This window comes from Crocuta crocuta, unplaced genomic scaffold, assembly GCF_008692635.1.
Source record: "Crocuta crocuta isolate KB4526 unplaced genomic scaffold, BGI_CrCroc_1.0 scaffold118, whole genome shotgun sequence".
In the NCBI taxonomy this organism is placed as follows: domain Eukaryota; kingdom Metazoa; phylum Chordata; class Mammalia; order Carnivora; family Hyaenidae; genus Crocuta; species Crocuta crocuta.
In genome coordinates this window covers 7526361-7548506 of record NW_027551558.1, presented here as the reverse complement: position 1 = coordinate 7548506, position 22146 = coordinate 7526361, and the positions used below count along the sequence as shown (strand labels likewise).

General features: G+C 36.9%; 1 protein-coding gene across 3 annotated transcripts in view; it reads right to left on the bottom strand.

Annotated features, from left to right (window-relative positions):
* Positions 1–22146, bottom strand: part of TSGA10 (testis specific 10) — a 180452-nt gene that overhangs the window by 153055 nt on the left and 5251 nt on the right. For all 3 annotated transcript variants that reach the window (XM_077749265.1, XM_077749263.1, XM_077749266.1), the window contains exons 2-3: positions 17040–17168; positions 7062–7277 (exon numbers count right to left, since the gene is read on the bottom strand). Coding sequence is in view for 1 of the 3 variants with exons in the window: in XM_077749263.1 (XP_077605389.1) it covers positions 7062–7277; positions 17040–17168 (345 nt within the window). In the remaining 2 variants the exon portion in view is untranslated. The remainder of the gene's footprint in view (positions 1–7061; positions 7278–17039; positions 17169–22146) is intronic.

Sequence of the window (22146 nt, the reverse complement as noted above, 5' to 3'; positions counted from 1 at the left end):
CCCAAAAAATTAAAAATAGAACTACCTTAGAATCCAATAATTGCACTTCTGGGCATTTACCCCAAAAATACAAAAACACTAATTCAAAGGGATACATGCACCCCTATGTTTCTTGCAGCATTATCTGCAATAGCCAAATGATGAAAGCAGCCCAAGTGTCCATCAATAGATGAATGGATTAAAGATGTGTTGTACACGTACACACACACACACACACACACACAGGAATATTATTCAGCCATAAAAAATGAAATCTTGCCATTTGCAACAACATGGATGGAGCTAAAGTGTATAATGCTAAGTGAAACCAGTCAGAGAAAGATAAATACCACATGATCTCAACTCATATGTGGAATTTAAGAAACAAAAAAATGAACAAACGGAAGAAAAAAAGAAAGAAAGAGATAAACCAAGAACAGAAACCACAGAAAACAAACTGATGTTAGCAGAGGGGAAGTGAGTAGGGGATGGGTGAAAAAGGGGATGGGAATTAAAGAGTACACTTAACCATGACAAAAAAAATTTTTTTAATTTTTAAAAAGGAAGCCACTTAAAAACAAAAACATGTAATGAATATTTTACAAGCTAAAAGATTATCTACCTCTTTCTGTTCACCTACCTTTAGATGGTAAAAGAACATAGAATGAAATATAGCAGTTCTTTTAGATTATCCAGTTTGGTATGAAATATTAATTGGTTAGATTTTACCAAATCACTCCCTACAAACCGCAACAAAATATTAATACTACTTATAACTCTGAAGATGATAATAGGGAAGAGATAAAAGAATTAGCAGCATAAAAGTTTTCCCATTTCACCAAAGTCTAAATGATTACTTTCTCTTCTGAATTCTTTTGATAGTTTAGTTCAATCAAGATCACCCATAAAATACTTTTGGTATCAGTTTTAGGACATAGAACATACTCAGTCTTATAGTATAGTTATCTATAATCATATATTGAGTATATGACTAGACTGTATGTTTCTAGAGGACAGTGACTATGTTTTTATTCAAAGATCCATTTGCTATGATCTATATGCTATAAATTGGTTTATTAGTATAACAAATTTATTTCTCTATTCATAAACCTCCCCCTCATTATTCTAAACTGTTTCCTCTTTTATTTTAAATGTGCCTTTTCTGGAATTATTATTTCTCATTTTTCTTTAGGCCCAAGTTCTTTTCTAAGATTTCTTTGGCAATTATATTTTTGTAATTTATGATATATTAAGGGGTACTATGGTATGAAACAAAATTTATGTACAGTTTGGATAAGTTTATTTAGTTTTGGATAGACAATTTTCACTGCTTTATAGTATTATGTAGACACCAAAAAGAAATGTATCTCTATTACGTATAAAGGTGTTCATATTAAATTAGGTATAAAAAAACTCACACAGGCAAAAATTTTGTTATAAAAAGAAAATTTATATACACATATCCTAGATACAGATGGAACATAGCCAGTAATATGTAAACTGAAGATTTTGTCTAATCATAGCAAGGTGTGATTACAGTAAATTGTTATTTTCTTCATTATACTCTTCTATATGGACTGAAATTTTTATAAGAAGCATGTATTACTTTTACAGACATAAAAAACATAATGCTGATTCCACTCTGAAAAACAAAATTAGGGGCACCTGGCTGGCTCCATCGACAGAACATGCGACTCTTGATGTTGGGGTTTTAAGTTTGAGTTCCACGTTGGGCATAGAGATTATTTAAAAATAAAATCGTCAGGGAAAAAAACCAAAATTATAACTGGCCCAAGTGAAAAGATACTAACTCAGTGTTTTCATTTATTTGACAATTGATTAATGAGGACCTACCATGTGGCTGACAATGTGTTACATGCTGGGGATAGCAATAAAATAAAAAGACAAAAAACTCTGCCCTCAAGGAACTTACATTCTAGTTGAAGAGAGAAAAACAAATTAGGCAAAATATATATCAGAAAGTTACTCTGTTATTAAAAAAAATACATGAGCATTTACATCTGTTCTAGGCACTTGAGACAAAAAGTTAAAAAAATACACAAAGCTCCCTGTCTCTGGGGTGACCTTACATTCCAACCTAGAAGACAATAAAACATAAACCTAACAAATAACTTATGTAGTAATATAAGGGGAAAAAAGAGCAGTGTTAACTATACTGAGTTTTCTGAAGGAACAGTTTGGAATTTTAATAGGGTTATCACATAAGTCCTCATTGAAAGGTGACTTCTGAGCAAAGAGAAGGGGAGTCAACCATATAAAAATGTGGAACAACATTCCAGGCAGAAGATATAGCTATATCAAATGTCCTAAGGCAAAAGAATGTGTGCTAAATTCCAAGGAATGGTAAGGAGGTTAGTGTGGCTGGAGTAGAGTGTAGATAGCAGAAAGTAGCTAAACAATGATGTGGAGAAAAATAAAGCAGGGAGGAAGAGGAGAACTAAGCATGCAGGGAAGGGACGAAGAATTTAAATTGCCTTTTTGTTACATAATAATAGATAATAAAATAGTAAATACTCAAAACATTTTAATGTAATAAGTGATAGAAGAAATTATTCTGTTGGCCTTTAAAAATATGACTAAAAGTAAACTCTTCCAAGTAAATAAACTTAATACTATGTATCTCCATTCTAGATAAACAGATTTAACCTGACTCTACTTTACTAGAGCATAACCCCAAATAGTGTGGGAACACAAACATTCTTTCTCAGTTCCCAAATTAGAAATTCTCTTGTTTCACTCCTCATCCCACAAATCAGACAAGGATTCTTTCCCCAGTAATTGAATACCTAGACCGCACATCCCACAATTTAAGGATGATGACAACATGCATTAGTGTTCGTATCTCCAACACTGGTTGTACATCTTTCTTATCCCCATTCTACCTGTAATATTCACTTATTGAGGTTGATGGTTTCATCTCAACACATTTAAACAACCCAAAGGACCTATTTCTATTTATCCCCTCTCTGCATTTACTATTCAATGTCTTTCCTGCATCAGCAATGCTATATCAACTCTAGCTTTCCAATTCTTAGATATACCAAATGTTCCACATTAATATATAAATATCTATTTCCTAAAAACACTCTTTTCTGAGCCAGGCAGAATTTCCATCTGTGGGTTTAATATTTTCAATTTTAGGTAAATCCTAGCTCTTTTATTTTAGATGTTTCCCATTGATTAAATTTTCCCTTTTGATAGGAGAGGATTCACCTTGACAGAGTACTCACTCTCTAACATAGACACTAACAATCCTTTAAAATTGATGACTTTTGGGGCGCTGGGGCGGCTCAGTTGGTTAAGCATCCGACTTCCGCTCAAGTCATGATCTCACGGTTCGTGAGTTCAAGCCCCTCACTGGGCTCTGTGCTGATAGCTCAGAGCCTGGAGCCTGCTTTGGATTCTGTGTCTCCCTCTCTCTCTGCCCCTCCCCCGCTCATGCTCCATCTGTCTTTCTCTCTCTCAAAAAAAAAATTTTTTTTAAATAAATGAAACAAAGCAAAATTGATGACTTCTAAACTGGGCACTCTCTTCAAGGGAATTTGGCCAACTAGACCTCCCAGACTGGGAAGCAGTGCAGTTAATTTCTAATTTGAAGAAGAAAACAAGGAAGAAAATAAAACATTAATCTAGTGTTCTTTAATTTGATAATTATTATTAAGACTGTACCTAATTTATCATAGACTGTCAATAAAGGACAACTATTCTTTAAAAACAATACAAACAAGAGTTTATTGAGAAATGTTTAAAATATTCAAGCTACTTTTAAATGACCCTCAAATACTTTAGTAGCAACCATTAGAAGATTAACTCACAATTTTAAAAAAAATCACTCTTATCTACCCTCTCAAATAGTTCTCCTAAGGACCTGTTCCAGGTAACTGTTAAAGAAGACTGTGTCCTTACATTAAAGTAAGAAACTTCATATATTTCAATATTAAATTACAGATTTTTCATTAATTCAAGCTTACTTATCCTTTACACCATTTCAAAAAGCAAAATTACTGCATATAAACAAATACTATCTTAGAGTTTACGCCCTAGACTCTTATATTCCAAATTACTATAAAAGATAATGCCTTTAATAACACGTATGTTCTCAGCCTGATCATTCAAGTACTTATCATATGCTACCAGGAGTAACATATAATATGCTTTATTATGTGGTAGCAAGAGTACATTAAAAGGATGTATAAGAAATAACATGGAACAGGGGCACCTGGGTGGCTCAGCTGGTTAAGCATCCAACTCGACTTTGGCTCAGGTTGTGATCTCATAGTTCATGAGATCGAGCCCTGTGTTGGGCTCCATGCTGGGAGTGTAGTCTGCTTAAGATTCTCTCTCGCGCTCTCTACCTTTTCCCTTTCCCCACTTTCTCTCTCAAAAAAAAAAAAAAAACAGTAGACATGAAAACTTAAAAAAAAAAAAAAAAGAAGGGTGCCTGGGTGACTCAGTCAGTTAAGCATCCAGCTTCGGCTGAGGTCATGATCTCATGGTTTGTGGGTTCGAGCCCCACAGTGGGCTCTGTGCTGATGATTCAGAGCCTGGATCCTATTTCCAATTCTGTGTGTGTATGTGTCTCTCTCTCAAATATAAATACACATTTAAAAAAATTTTTTTTAATTAAAAAAAAACCATGGGACAACAATGAGCTTTAGGAAACTACCTTATTACAGACAATTTACTAATGTGGTAATTAATAAAATCAAGATAATGGAGCACATTCAGACCTTTAAAAACTCAACAGGTTGCTTTTGGGCTTTCAAATATACTGTATCGTGCTTATAAGCCATTAGGCAGCAATGAGAAAGGAAACTGTCTTCATTTTTAGAATTGTGTTTAAGTTCCTAGTTTCTAAATTTCATGGTAAGATACTGAACTCAATCAAGAAATAAAATGTTTATCAAAATATTATAAAGCTACACTAATTAAAATAATGTGGTAGTGGCACAGAAAATAGCAAATGAATCCATGAAATAAAACAATCCAAAAACATATCCATGCACATGAGAATTTAGTAGCTATTAAAATGCCATTTCAAGGGGCACCTGGGTGGCTTAGTCGGTTAAGCGACCAACTTTCGCTTAGGTCATGATCTTGTGGTTCGTGGGTTCAAGCCCCGTGTCGGGCTCTGTGCTGACTGCCAGCTCAGAGCCTGGAGCCTGTTTCAGAGTCTGTGTCTCCCTCTCTGACTCTCCCCTGCTCATGCTGTCTCTCTCTCTCTCTCTCCTAGAAATAAATAAAAATATTTAAAAATAAATAAATAAATAAAATAAAATGCCATTTCAAATCAGTAACTAAACAAAGACTATCCAATACTTCCTCCTACTAGAACAAAAATTCCAGAAGAATCAAAACTTCCTTCCTTCCTTTATCTATGTTTATTTATTTTGAGAGAGACAGAGAAAATGGGAGGGAGAGAGAGAGGGAGAGAGGGGAGAATCCCAAGCAGGATCCACACTGACAGCAGAGAGCCCGATGCAGGGCTCAAACTCACAAAACTTGAGTTCATGATCTAAGCTGAAGTCGCATGCTTAACCAAATGAGCCACCCAGGCACCCTTGGAAGGATTAAAACTTTTAAAAAAATATTAGAAAGTATTAAAAAAAACTGTAGAAAATATTCTTATAGTTCTTGAAGATCTTCCTAAACAGGAATGAAAACTAAGTGGAGAACAGAGGATTTTTAGGGTAGTGAAATTACTATGCATGATACTATAATGGTAGATAAATGTCATTGTACATTTGTACAAATTCTTAGAATGTACAACACCAAGGGTGAACCAGATGTAAACTATGGACTCTAGGTGATAATGATGAGTCAATGTAGGTTCAGCAATTTTAACAAATGTACCATTTTGATTGGTAATGTTGGTAACAGGGAAACTGTCCATACATAGGCATAGGATGTATATGAGAAATCTCTGTGCCTTCTGCTTAATTATACTATAAGCCCAAAACTGCTCTAAAATAAAGTCTATTCAAATTTTTATAAAGGGGGAGAGCCTCCAAAAAATAAAAGAATCAAAACTCAGAAGTCAGTAAAGACTGATTAATTTTACTACACAGAAATGTAAAACCTTGGCTTAAAAAACTCTTCAAAGTGTGAAATAAATTGTGTGTGTGAAAACAGAAAGAAAAGGATGGAAATATGTGTATCATCTATTTGTTGGTAGATCTTTCTGCAGAATAGAGAAGGATTAGGAAGGGAGAGCAATGTCCTATACAGAACATTCCTGGGGCGCCTGATAACTAAGTCAGTTGAGCATTTGGCTCTTGATTTTGGCTCAGGTCATGATCTCAGAGTTGGTGAGATTAAGCCCTGCATACGGCTCTACACTGACAGTGCAGAGTCCGCTTGGGATTCTCTCTCTCTCTTTTTCTCTCTCTGCCCCTCCCCTACTTGTACTCTCTCTTTCAAAATTAAAAATTNAAGTAATGAATACTCTAGACAATGTGTATGGTTAAACCCGCTGTCAATAATGTTGAATAATTATGATTGGATCACTGTTTCCATGCCACAACTTCTGTAACTCCCCCGTCTCAAACCCCATAAAAACCTTACTCTGCCTTTGCTCGGGGTTCTCAGCACGGATCCACTGCGTTGGTGAGGTCTGGGAGCCTGAGCTTAAGCCCGAATAAACGCCCTTTGCTTTTGCATATGTGGAAAAAAAAAAAAATTTTTTAAATTTAAAAAAAACTATTGCCTTAAGTTTTTACCATGACTACAATTACTTGGGAAATTTTTGAGCAAGGATTTTTAAAAGAAATAAAATGTGCAATACAATTTAATCCTTAGAATAAACATTTAAATGTAACGTCAAATCTAAAAAACTTTCAAATGATATGAGAATGTCACTTTTTCCACATTGCATTTAATAATTACGTGATATTTAAAGAGGAACCCTGATCGGTAGTCAGATGCTAACTAGAATTACTGTAGTGATTATTGCACAATATGTACAAATAGTGAATCATTATGTTATACGCCTAGAGCTAATATAATGCTATATCTACCAGTTATAACTCAATAAAAAATCCTATCAATGATAGATGTAATACCTTTGCTTCTTCAAGTTCTTTGTCGGCGGTATCCACCACAAAATTTTTTTCTTTTTCTAGTTGCTCTGCTAGTTGGTCAATTTTAATCAATTCTTTACAAAGATGCTCATTGTGGCTGGTTAAATCGTCTACTTGACTGCTTACCACCTCCTTACTATCCAAGAGTTTCCTAACATATTCTTCCAAGCCATGATTTGTCTGTCTGAGATCTTCAACCTGTTGTAATTAGAAAGAGAATGATCATATTAAAATATTTCCTTTGCTTCCCTCTGAGGAGAAAAACTAGGTGAATGGAATCAAGAAGGGAGGTTTGCTTCCCTAGAAGGAGACTTAGCTACACATATTTTTTTCAATTTCTGAATTTTGTACCATATGAATATAATATCTGAAAAAATATATTAAATGAAAATTTAAAGGTTTGTAGCTACATCTTACAAGATAATTTATGGTTAATAAAAAACTTAATACTATTGATTTCTTAACCAAACAATTAAAAGACTGGCCAAATATTTACATCTGTATAAAAGAAACCACAGTCTTGAAATCATTTAATTTTAATAACTAATATCATTAATTAGGTGTCCTTGAGAATTTTATTTCTAATTACTGTTACCAAAATATGTTAACTCTTCAAAAAAAGTTCTTTTGAACATATCAGTAACTTACTTGACTAAGCTAAATACCAAATCAATCAAGTATTTGCTGACTAATGTGGAGGACCACAGCTTTCCTTCCCAGCCCACTATCAAACCATCAACGGATGAAGAAAAGGGCCTTTTCTATCACGAAGGTATCCAAATGCCTTTAAAGGAAAAGAAATATATTAGACCTATTGAACACGATTATATGTCAGGAACAATGTTAAATCCCATAGACAAAAATAGGTTAGGTACCTGCCCTCACGGAATTTGTTTACTTGAGAAAACACAAAAAGAATATGTTAAGTGCTGTTACAGAAATATCTATAAAGAGTGGCACAAACGTCCTGTTACATATTGTCTCTCACTGTGTACTTAACAAACATTTACCGAGCACCTATTATATTCATGGCACTGCATTGGTACCCATAAAAAATGTAAAAACACAGAAAGAAAAACCGACTCAGTCTGTGAGGAGCATCGAAAATTGCTAAATCCCTCATCTCAATCCGAAGTTAGTTCTAACTTCCAACCTTGCCCTTTTCAAATAACTATAGAGATAGCTCTCTTCAAATCATCAGAAGCAACAAAGTTTTCTTTAAAAATACAAACTTCAGTGGCGCCTGGATGGCTCAGTCGCTTAAGCGTCCGACTTTGGCTCAGGTCATGATCTCACTGTTTGTGGGTTCAAGTCCCGCGACAGGCTCTGTGCTGACAGCTAGCTCAGAGCCTGGAGCCTGCTTCAGATCCTGTATCTCCCTCTCTCTCTGACCCTCCCCTGCTCACACTGTGTGTTTCTCTCTCAGAAATAAATAAAACATTAAAAAAAAATTTTTTTTAAATACAAACTTCATCTCTACTTTGTCACTACATAAAGAAATGCCCTGAAGGTCATGAATTATATTTAGCTAAATATACTACCATGACACTTATTATACTCCGTATAATACATACCAAGAAGCACAATAAATCCAACTCTGACTTTAGCATCAAGTAAGACACATTAACTTGAGAGATTTAGAAGTAAAGAGTTTAAATTATCAAATCCAGGAAAACAAGAAAAAGTTGGAAGAATTAAAAAAAATGGGAACTGTATATGCACTTATTTTCTTAGTTGAGTCTTTTATTACAACTGGCCTGAATTTTAGCAATACCTCCTACTCTCTTCTCTTTTGGCCTTGTACCATATACAGCAAAAATTCTTTGAAAGTGCAGATTGGAGGGAACTCCTGTAACCTTATAGTGCTTTATCACACTGAGAATAAGATTTGTAAAATGTTATTTGTGATGCCAACCCTACCGACCTGTCCAGTCTAACTTCCACCATCCCCTATGTATCTAAGCTCCAGCATGCTAGACTTATTTCAAAAACTTTACTAAGGAAGTTATTGAAGACGTTATACACTGTGTCCCACAACCCTCTTTATAACAATCCTCAAGGAAAAGTTGGCTCAAGTCTCAATTTCAGGAAAACGTGATCCTTTTGGATACCTGGTTTTTCTTTACCCTCGGGACAGTGAATTATTTAACTAAAATTTCTTTTGCCCTTACCTCAAGGAATTTTAAAGCCAATCTGCAACCCATCTCTAGTAACTAGCATAGAACCCGTGTACAATGATTTCCTGTTTGCTGTTCTTGTCCCATGCTTTCACTAAGGTTATTTTCCCCTCTTCTGAGCTAACTAGTTCTTAGGTAACTAAGCTATTTTCATTACTTGTATTGTTTATTTTTTATTTTTTTTTAACGTTTATTCATTTTTGAGAGACAGAGTATAGGTGGGGGAGGGGCAGAGAAAGAGAGAGACCCAGAATCGGAAGTAGGCTCCAGGCCCTGAACTGTCAGCACAGAGCCCAATGTGGGGCTCTAACTCACAAGTTGTGAGATCATGACCTGAGCCAAAGTCAGACACTTAACCAACTGAGCCACCCAGGTGCCTCTGCTTGCTTTTTAAATGTATGTTGTAGGAACATCTGAGTGGTTCAGTCAGTTAAGCATCTGACTTTGGCTCAGGTCATGATCTCACAGTTTGTGGATTCAGGCCCCAGAGTCAAGCTCTGCACTATCAGTGAGAAGCCTGCCTGGGATTCTCTCTCTCTCTCTGCCCCTCTCCTGCCCTATCTCTCTCTCAAATTAAAAAACAAAAAACAAAACTATAGGATGTGGGATAAACAAACAGATAAACTTCAATTTATCTATCTATATGTATTTTTGTCTTTGTTCCTGGCTTCTACAATGCCATATTTCTGAGCAATAAGAGCATGCTAAAAATGTTTGCTGACCTTCCACTGTACCAGGTTAATGCTTCTCCCTCTGTGCTTCATAAAGACTCTTACATAGTTTTAAGTTAGTATTTTATAACATATATTAGGCGTTTACTTCCCTGTCCCTTCCACTAAATTCTAAGCAACTCTAAAGTGACTGTCTCTATTCTAGGGGAGCCTGGGTGGCTCAGTTGGTTAAGTGTCTGACTTTGACTCAGGTCATGATCTTGTGGTTTCTGAGTTTAAGCCCCGAGTCAGGCTCTGTTGACAGCTCAGGGCTTGGAGCCTGCTTCAGCTTCCTGTCTCCCTCTCTCTCTGCCCCTCCCACTCTCATAAATAAACATTAAAGAAATGTTTTAAGTGATGTCTCTAGCTTCTCTATCAACACACCTCTCATTGCTTTATCATTTATTATATGTAGCATATAATTACATAGCATATAATCATACACCATATAATGCTCAAATTATGTTTAAACGAATGAATAAAATGAATTATAAAAAAGTAAACACTCACTCCTCTCATGTCTAACATCAAGCCCTACTTTTACTCAATTCCAAGACAAGTACTTAGAAGAGTAGCAGAAAGGCTATAGGCTTTGGAATTAGGCAGAAAGGTTCGAATCCTATTGTAGTTCTTTATCAGTTACTTAACCCTGAGCAATTTACCATATTTTATTGACCCTAAGAGATGCATCTGACTTCAGAAAAAATAAATGGAAGCCTCTTGACTTTCATCTGCTAAATGGAGAGAATACCTACAATTTTCAGGGTGTAGTCAGGTATAAAACTTCAGGTAAAATTTCTGGCAGATAATAGGTACTCAAAAAGTAACTTTAAAAAAAAACTTTTGTGGGGCAGCAGGATGGCTCAGTAGGTTAAGCATCTGACTTTGGCAGAGGTCATGATCTATAGTTCGTGGGTTTGAGCCCTGCGTCAGGCTCTGTGCTGACAGCTCAGAGCCTAGAGCTTGCTTCAGATTCTGTCTCTCCCTCTCTCTCTGCCCTTCCCCGACTCACGCATGCGCGCCCTCTCTCTCTCTCTTTCTCTTTCTCTCTCTCAATAATAAATAAACATTAAAAGAATTTTTTAACTTTTTATTTTGAAATAACTAAAGATTCAGAGGAAGTTGCAAAGAGGACAGAGAGGTCTCCTATACCCTTGACCCACTTTCCCCAAGACTTATACCTTAAACAATTATAGCACAATATCACACTCAGAGATTTGACACTGGTACGATATGTGCATGTTGTTCAATTCCACTTTATCCCATGTATAGACTGCTGTAGTCAGCATCTCAGTAAGATACAGAATTATTCCATCATCACAAAGATTGCCCTCCTGATACTCCTTTATAGTCACATCCTCTCCACTCCCCATTCTTAACTCTTAGCAACCACTAATCTATAATTTTGTCTTTTAGTAACATTATATAAATAAAAACATGTGATAAAGATCACAGTATGTGATCTTTTGACATTGGCTTTTTCACACAACACAACACCATTGAGATTTATTATCGAAGTTATACGGATCAATAATTCATTCTTTTTTGTTGCTTAGTAATATTCTCTGGATTACCAGTTTGCTTCAGCATTTACTTATTAAGGGAAATTGTAGTTGTCTGTAGTCTCTGACAAACAAAGCTACTATGAACAATCATATACAGGTTTTTGAGTGGATGTAAGTTTTCATTTCTGTAGAATCATTTCTCAAATACCCAGGATTATTCAGTTTCTCCTCATCCTTGTCAGCACTGGGCATTGTCACTATTTTTAACTGCTCTTATAGGTGTGCCTTGTTGTTTCATCTTGGTCTTAATTTGCACTTCCCTGACATTTAGAGAGGATGAACATCTTTATATATGCTTGTCAACATATATCCTTCTGTGAAATACCTCTTCATGTCTTTTGTTTTTTTTCCAATTGAATTGTTGCTTTTTACTGCTGAGTTTTAAGAATTCTTCATGTATCCTATATAGGATTCTTCTGGCAGAAATATGGTTTGTAGGGGCACCTGGGTGGCTCAGTCAGTTAAGCATCCAACTTCAGCTCAGGTCATGATCTCGCAGTTTATGGGTTTGAGCCTTACATCGGGCTTTTTGCTGACAGCTCAGAGCCTGGGTCCGGCTTTGGACTCTGCATCTCTCTCTCTCTCTCTCTCTCTCTGCCCCTCCCATGCTCATGCTTTGTCTCTTGCTCTCTCAAAACTAAACATTAAAAAATTTTTAAAGAAATATGATTTATAGTTTTTTCATCCTGTTAACAAGTTCTTTCATAAAGTAAAATATTTAAATTTTGATGAAGTCTAAATTATCAATTTTTCTTTTATGAATCATGCTTTTGATGTCACATCTAAGAACTCTTTGCCAAGCCCAAAGACCTGAAGGTTTTCAATGGTACCTTATAAAAGTTTCATAGTTTTGTGTTTTACATTTAAATCTATGATCCATTTTGAATTAATTTTTATGTAAGGTGTGAGGTTTAGGTCTACCTTCATTTTCTTCCCTAAAAGATATCCAGTTGATGCAGCACCTTTTATTGAAAAATCTATCCTGCCTCCATCAAACTGCATGTGCGCTTCTGTCAAAAACCTTTTGGGTGTATTTGTGTAAGGCTATATCTGGATTCTCTATTCTGTATCATTGATCTGTGTCTATCCCCCTAGTAATACCATACAGTCTTAATTACTGTAGCCATATTCTAAGTTTTGAAATCAGAAGAGAATAACTCTTTCCACTTTATTATTTTTTTCAAAATTGTTTTTGCGGGGGTTTTGATGGCCATTGCATTAAATCCGTATAGCAATTTGGAGAAAATTGACGTCTTTACTATGTTGAGCCCTCCAAACCATGAACATGACCAGTCTCTGGATCCAAAGTGGGCTCTGTGCTGACAGCAGCAAGCCTGATGCGGGGCTTGAACTCGTGAACCACAAGATCATGACCTGAGCCAAAATCAGATGTTCAACCAACAGAGTCACCCAGGTACCCCTCATGTGCTTTCTTGCCATTTATAGATCTTTGGAAAAATGTCTATTCAAGTCCTTTGCTCACTTCTGAATTGGGTTGTTTTGTTTTTTACTGTTGTAGAGTTCTTTGTATATTCTCAAGTATTAATCCCATATCAGATACTGATTTGGATATAATTTCTCCCATGCATTTTTAATAGACTTTATTTTTTTCTTTAGAGCGGTTTTAAGCTTACAGAAAAACTGATCAGTAAGTACAGAGAGTTCCCATATACACCTCCCCACCCCACACAGTTTCACTACTTGAAAAATACCTGTGCTCCATTCACCCTTCCCACACTCCTTTCCACCAAATTCTTGTCAATCAGTGATCTTTCTAATGTCTCTATGTTTTGTCTTTTTCAGAAGGTCATACAGTTGGAATTATAAGAGTATGTAACTTTCTCAGTTGGCTTTTTTCACCTAGCAATTTGCTTTCAAGGTTCCTTCATGGCTTTTTGTGGCTTGATAACTCATTTCCTTTTATCAATGATTAATATTCCATTGTACAGATATACCACAATTTATCTATTCACCAATTGAAGTATATCTTGGTTGCTTCCAAAATTTCCACTTGGGTTCTTCTTTATATCCTTTATTTCTTAGATGAGATTTTCTATTTTTTATTTGTTTTAAACATGCTCAGAATTGTTTGTTGAAGCACTTATACAATAAATGATTTAAAATCTTTGTGAGATAATTATAATATCTAATTCATCTTTGTGTTGGCATCTCTTGGTTGCCTTTTCTCACTAAGGTTGAGATACTCCTGCTTCTTGAGAGAAGAGGTTTATTTCTTTTTTTTTTTTTTAAGTTTATTTAGGCAAAGAGAGAGGGAGAGAGAGAGAGAATTCAGGTTCTGCACAGTCAGCACAGAGCCCAACGCAGAGCTTGAATCACAAACTGTGATGTCATGACCTGAACCAAAATCAAGAGTCAGACGCTTAACCAACTGAGCCACCCAGGTGCCCCAAGAAGTGATTTTTTCATTGGGATCTGCTCTTGTGTTTTAGTAGGCTTCCTGTCACACTTCCTGGGACTTTCGTTCCAGCTAAAAAAAGGGGGATAGTACCTTCTTACTGCTAGGTGTAGGTGGAAGTCCTAGGAAGGACTCTGTTGACACCTGGAGAGAGTGGTCTCCTTGTTACCGCTAGGCAGGGATGGGCGTTCAGGGTCCCCACCATGCCTCTGCTGACACCACTAGAGTAAGGAAGAACAGAGGCAACTTGTTACTGCTCCCATGTGTCCTCCACCACCATTGTGGGTGAGTGGAATTGTTACTGCTAGGAGATGGCAGAAGTCCTGACTCTGCATTAGGTCTCCTCTGACACCACCTTAGCAAAAAAGGGACACTTCTTTCTCCGGGTGAAGTGAAGGTGGATATCTAGGTGTCCCAAATGGTCTTTGCTAACTTTATTGGGTTGGGGAGGTACTTCCTGCCTGGTAGACACTAAAGTCTCCCCAGCCAGCATTCTTCTTTGAGATCACCCTGGTGGGATAGGGGGTTGGGGAGTGAGACATGAGGCATGGTCAGGACTCCTTATTACTGCCTGTCAAAAGTAGACACCTAGGCTCTTAACTCAGCCTTTGCTGGCAGGAGTGGGGCTAGATAGTGTTTTTCGTGGTGTTTGAGTGGGCAGGTATTGTCTAAAAGTAGTCTGCATTAGAAACAGACCTATAAATACGAAAAACAAAATGATGGGGGAGGGATGGAAAAATGGGTGAAAGGGAATGGGAGATATAGGCTACCAGTTTTGGAATTAATAGTCATGGGGATGAAGTCAATGGTATTATAATAGCATTGTATGATAATAGATGGCAACTACACTTGTGGTGAGCATAGCATAATATATAGAGTTGTCAAATCACTACACTGTATACTTGTAACTAATATAACACTGGATGTCAACTACATTTCAATAAAAAAAATTAAAAAATAATTAAAAGAGAGAAAAAAAAGCAACTTCACCAGGGAAAAACCCAGAAGATATCACTTTAATCAAAAGATCCAAATAAAGATCATTAGTAACAGGACAAACTGAAGTTGTGTGCTACTTAATAGGATGCAATGAAAAGAACCCACCATCATTTCTGTACTATTTCTGTCTGTATTCATGCTGTGCCTTAAGCCAACAAACATTTATTATGTCATAGTTTCTGGGGGTCAGGGATCTGAGAGTGGCTTAATTTGGTGATTCTGGTTTAAAGTCCCTCACAAGGTCAAAAGAGTCAGCCAGGATGACAGTCACCATGGAAAGGTCTAACTGGGGCTGGAGAATCCATTCCTAAGCTCACCTAACACAGTTGGCAGGCCTCAGTTTCTCACTGGTTCCTGGTTAGATGATTCAGTACCTTGCCATGTAGGCCTGTTCACAGGGCTACTCACAACGTGGATGCTTACTTCCCTCAGAGCATATGATCCAAGAGATCACTCTAACTTAATCATTTCTGCTCTGTGCTCTTGGTCACAAAGATCAATTATGATACAATGTGTGAAAAGACTGCATAAGAGTGGGAGTAACAGGAGGTGGCACCAATTTGAAGGCTGGCTACCATACAGCCAAAGGTTCATTAACACGATCATGGCAAACCCAAAGCAATGGCCATTCTACAAAATAATTCACCTGTGTTCTTTAAAGTGTCATGGTCATGAATATCAACGAAGAATAGGGAACTGTTCCAGAATGAAGGAGATAAAAGGACTCGATAACTAAATGCAATGTGCAATGCTGGACTAGATCTTTTTGTACCTGAGGACACTATGAGACAGTTGGCAAAAACTTGAATGGGGTCAGAGGATTAGGTGGCAGTGATGTATTGAAATTCATTTCCTGATTTTACTAGATTGTACTGTGATCTTGTAGGAGAGTGTTCTTATTTATAGGAAATGGCCACTCAAATGTTAGAGAGATCAGGATTTCAGGTCTTTAACTTACTCTCAAATGATCTGAGGGAGGATAGTCTTTGCTATGTAATTGTAACCTTTAGATATGTTTGATATTGCTTCCAAATTAAAAATGTATATAAATTATAAAAACCTAGGACAGAGGGGCACTTGTGTGATTCAGTTGGTCAAGCACATGATTTCGGCTCAAGTCATGATCTCGAGGTCATGGAATCAAGCCCCACATTAGGCTCTGTGGGACAGTGTGAAGCCTGCTTGGGATTCCTTCTCTCTCTCTCTCTCTCTCTCTCTCTCTCTCTCTCTCTCTGTCCCTCCCTACTCATACTTTCTCTCAAAATAAATAAATAAACTTAAATTTAAAAAAAAAACCTAGGAAAGAAAAAAGAGTGGTCTATATTGCTAGGCTGTCCCCTTCCTAGTCCTTTGTCTAGAAGAATGGCTCTTCTGAGAACTTTTCATGTCTGCATCCATTGTTGTTTCTAGACGTCAGTTTTTCCAGCACTCTGAGATATATAGTGCAAAAGGAAAACCCAGGAATTCACTAACATGTCACTTATTGTGTGCTGCGGTCCCTAGCCAGTCTTCCTTCTCCTTCCCACCTTTCAGGATGTCCTTAAATTTGTTTTAAAACAAAACGCTCAGCATTTTTAGTTGTACTTAGTGGGAGGAATAGGACAAAGTCAGTCTACTCCATTTTCCTAAAGAGGAAGTTTCTTTTAAGAGCCTTCATTAGTAGCCATACCACACATCAGGCATCAGGTGAACAGACAATATAGAGAACTAGCTTTAAATCCTAGCTAACCTGGAAGTACAGACAAATCCTACTTAGCTCTGTCACTCATTACTCAAATATCTTAATTCTATAATCTCTTGGAACTTCAGCTTCCATGTCAGTAAAATGGAAATAACGTCACTACTTCACAAGGCTGGAATGATTACATAACATTAGATACTTAAATGCGCTGGATACAACACTTGTCACAGAGTTTGCACTCATTATGTGTATCTGAATCTGCATGTATCAAAATAGTTAAAATAAAAATGGAATGATTTTAGACCCATAAGATGTCAATGAGTACTGAATTAGTATTTATTCTCCATCTTCTTGTTTTAAAATAGACCTTCATCCCAAATTAATTCAGTGAAATAAAGAAATTAAATATAACCTGTAATTTCAGTGCAGAGATGAATTTGTCTTGATTTCTCACTTCTTGTTCTAGCTGGAGAGTATTCTGGTATTTTTCAGCTTCAGAAAATGGAGCCCCTAGACCAAAATCATGTTCTTTGGTGGTAACCTTGTGGAAAAAAATGGGAATGATGCAGAGGCTATCAGTTTAAAACAGTTTTGTGATTTCTTACAATTAATGATTTTGGAAATTAATAATATTCTTAGATACATTTTCAATTATTTTTATTAACCTTGTCCCACCAACTAAGAGGATTTTCATCAAGCTTTATTTGATGAAAAATAAATTAAAATTTCATATTATAAACTTTTTCTGTGTTTTTTCCAAATATAAAACTACAATAACAAACATGCTTTTCAAAAAAGACATATCCCACTCTATCTGTCTGGTAATCATTGTTCTAAGGAAATATAGGACAGCAACAAATTATGTAGATTACCTCTAGGCCTGTGTTATCCAATAAAAGAGATACTTAGCTACCTATTTATTGTTGCTTCTGTATATTAACAAAAAGGTTTGCTACACATATCACAAAAGGCTAACTTCCCTTAATACAGAAATGATTCCTATAAATAAAAACGGAAAAGAAATACCCTAATAAAAAAAATTGATGAAGAATATGGATATTTCACAGAAATGGCTTTTAAATAGATTTAAAAATATTCAATCTCAACATTTAGAAGGATACAAATGAAAAGAACACTTAGGTATCATTCTTTAATCTCATATTGGCAAAGAACAAAAAGTTGGATATATAATTTAACATTTTTTTTAATGTTTATTTTTGAGAGAGAGAGAGAGAAAGACAGAGCTGAGCAGGGGAGGGACAGAGAGAGAGGACAGAAAGAATCCAAAGCAGACTCCAGGCTCTGAGCTGTCAGCACAGAACCCAACGTGAACCCACGAACCATAAGATCATTACCTAAGCCAAAGTCAGATGTTTAACTGACTAAGCCACCCAGGCACCCCTATAATTTAACATTCTTATACATCACTGGTGGTGGGGTAAATTGATACAATATTTCTCGAGAATAATTAGTAAAATCTAGCAACATTATAAACGCACATAGCTTCTGCACAAATAATTCTACTTCTAGGAATTTTTCCTACATATATATTTGCCCAAGTGCAATTAACATATGTTAAAATATTTTTCATTTTAGTATATTAAACATACTACTCCATACTGTGCTTTTTTAAATTATTATTTTAAAGAGAGAACATGTGGGGCGCCTGGGTGGCTTAGTCGGTTAAGCGTCCGACTTTCGCTTAGGTCATGATCTCGNTAGAATAAATAAAAAAAAAAAAATTAAAAAAAAAAAAAAGAGAGAGAGAGAGAGAACATGTGTGCCCCAGCAGGAGAGGGGCAGAGGGAGAAAGAGAATCCCAAGCAGACTCCATACTCAGACTGGAGCATGACGAGGGGCTTAATCCCACAAACCTGGGATCGTGACCTGAGCTGAAATCAAGAGTCAGAAGCTCAACCTACTGAGCAACCCACATGCCCCAACACTGTACTTTTTGTTTTTAATACATGAAAATGTATCTCAGAAACTACGTAATTTAGGAAAGTAATTTGTTCTTTCCCTGAACCAAGGGTGACATGTTAAGGATGAGACAATTTGCTACAAGCATCCTACATCTCTCCTGGACACACAGATGATATTCTCCAAAATCTAGTGTTTGGGAAAATGCAGGATCAGGATCTCCCAGTCATTGACCCTGTGTTACACCCTGTGCAATCCAGCACTTAGCAGTCTGCCAGGCTTATTTTCCTTTTTCCCTTTCCCTAAACTAGATGTAAATCTGCTTTTTGTTCTTCATTCCAGCAGTTACTGTCCCACCTGGAATTTCAGCATTAGATCTTCATAGAGTATTATTTTTGGAGGGGGGAAAGGCTGAGGGAGAGAGAAGGAGGGGGAGGGGGGGAGAGGGAGAGAGGGAGACGGAGAGAGGGAGAGAGGGAGAGGGAAGGAGGGGGGGGAGAGAGAGAGAGAGAGAGAGAGAGAGAGAATCTTAAGCAGGCTCCATACCCACCACAGAGCCCGATGTAGGGCTCTATCTCACAATGGCAAGACCATGACCCCATCGAATTCAAGAGTCAGATGCTTAACCAACTGAGCCAACAAGGCGTCCCTCATAGAGTAATTCTAATTTATGAATCATTTACAATTTTATAGGTTAAGCCAAAATCCCAAGTACCGTCTCTTACATAGTTTCTGTTGAAAAATATATTCCTAAACATTTAACTTAAAATAGCAAATTCTGACTATTCACTATAATTAATAGTACTTTTCAAATCTTACTGAATATCTAAATCATTTAGGAATTTTCTTACTCATGATAGGCCTGAAATACTGCATTTCTAAAACTGCTGCTCAGTAATTCCTTATTTGGCTAGTACAGAGACTACACTTTGAATAGCAAGGATCTCTTCAACTAAAGTGAAAACCCACCACGCATTCAGAGTTCTTCATAATGTGGCTGCCTCCCACTTCTCCAAACTTATCTCCTAATTGATACCTCCAAGAACCCCTTTATAAAAAATAAACTATTCTATATATTCTTTATATATAGGTTCATATTATCGTTATAGAAACATACTATCTTTTGTTCATGAGCCTTGCCCTTTTCTCCACTTAACTGAAGACACTTCTGAGGAGCAGCTTGAATTCCTTATTTTGTAGTAGGCTTTCTCAGTATTCTCCATCAGATAGTTGATTACTTCTTCATTGAGACTTCTGTATGTATTGGTTATAGAATAATCTGTGTAGCTATTTATTTTTTCTGGATATGTCCTCCTCACACAATTAGTAGAATCTTACAAACAAGCAATGTCCTAGAGCTCTCTGTATTCCTACCATCCTGCACAGAATTCTTCGCACAATAGGAAAGGGCCAATAAAAATTTGTATAGGTTGATAAGGAAGCGGTGTACAGAAGCAGGTAAAATTGAACTTTTCTTCTTCTCTTTGGTAAACTAAACAGCCAGGTAGGGATCCTTTAAAATTTTCTATCAGGTTGGACTAGAAATTAAAAGTAGCAAGAGGCCAAAAGTCTACCTGACAATTGTGAACAATATTAGAGTTGCTACTTTCTCTGCACTATCTTTGGAGGCAGTGAAAAGGGAGAGAAATCTGTGTATCTGAAATGCCTGTGCCCGGCCTGCCAGTTTTGCCACCTCAGGCCACTGAATATCCTCCACATTCTCAAGATCTCCATCCAAATGGAACTTGTATTCCTGTACAGATCTCAAAGAATGCAAGTGAAAGTACTTTGGAAGCGCCAAATTGTTATGATAAACACTCAAGCTAGAATCACAATCATTCTCAAGGGGGAAGCCTTATAGCATAGTGGTTAGGAGCTTGTTCTTTAGCCATCAGACTGCTTATGTTCGTCATGCCAGTTGTGCTGCTTCTTAGCTGCATGACCACGAGCAAGTTACTTCTCTGGCCATGGCCTCCCCACCTCTAAAACAGGAACGACACTTCCATCATAGAGTTGTGAAGACTAAATGAGTTCGAGTAAAGCATTTTTAGAACACTGCCTGGCAAAAAGAAGTGCTATATATATTATTGGCCATCAAGTCCTACTCGTCTTTTCACTAAAATCTGTCTCAAATACATTTCTTCTATCCCTACTGTCACCGTTTCTGTATATATTTTAAGATTTTAACAGGCACATTTATTCACTTATCAAACAAATTTATAAATAGCTAGAATAAGAATAAACCAGTATTAGATTCTGGGGATAGAAAGATGGAAAACAAACAAAAACCTACAATTTCAACCCTCAATGGATCTAGGGAAGCCCAGAACAAATAAATCAGAATTTATAATACAGCAGCATTAGCACCCTATCAGAGGAATGTACATACATGCTAAGAGAATATGCAGAAAAAGAGTACAAAAAAGTATTTTTGACTTCTACTTCCCCCCAAAAAAGCTTAGAACATATTTTCCATGTTCCCCCCAAACTATGAATATCCTCCTACTGGAGCACTCAACACACTGTATTGTCCCTATTGGATGCCCACTGCCAGCGCAACGTTAACATGTCTAAAACAGACCTCGTAAGTCCTCCCACTTGCACTCCTGCTCTCAACCCAGCCTCCACTGTGTTTCTTCCCAGTCATACCCAGGTCAAACGCGTCATCGTCCGTGCAGGACCCAAGGTCAAAAAAAAACACAAGGGACTGTCTTTGTTTCTCTTCCCTGACCCCCATCAACAAGTCCTGTTAGTTCTACCCCTAAATACTTCCCCAATCCATCCACGTCTCTACTCGCTTATCACCACCTCTGTAATTCAAGTCACCATCATCTCCCATATGATTCCTGCAACAGTTCCCTAAATGGTCTTCGTGCTTCTACTGTTGCTCCCTACAACCTATTTTCCAAACTGAAATCAAAACAAGCATTTTAAAATAATGAGATTCTGCTCAAAAACACTCAAATGGCTTCCCACTGAAAGTGAAATAAAATCCAAAGTTTTTTAAGGTCCTACATGATTTGGTCCCTGCCTTCCCTACCCTAAATAGAGCCAGTACTCTCTTTTTCACCCACCAGCTTTATTGGTTTTCTTTCTGTTCCTTGTCGGAGGCTGGCTCCGACAGGTCCAGGGGTCCCTGAAGGATGGACGGTGTTGGCGAGAGAGAGAGAGAGAGTGAGAGAGCCCTGAGATTCTTTCTGATCACCAGGCAGGCATCCCTGTCCTGTCGGTTTTGGTGTCTTTATTTAAAAGTTCAGCAACAACATGAGGTCAGAGAAAAGAATTTCTTACAATGGGAGGCCTTTTATGATATCAATTGCAGAATTATTCTGACCAAGGAAATAAAAGAATGTTCTTAGTGAAAAACAGGATAACATACAAGTTAAATTGTATGTAGATAAGCTAGGAGTTATTCTGTCTGGCTCTCAAGAGGATAAATGTTTCTGAATTGGTTTATTTGTGGAAACTAACATGGGGGCCCTAAATGTGTCAGTCTTTGCACCTGGGTTTATGTTTTAGCTACTCTTATCTATCCTCATCCCAGTTGCCAGTGTAAGGGAGGGTGTTTGTGGAATGCAGGCCTTGAGGAAGGGACTGCC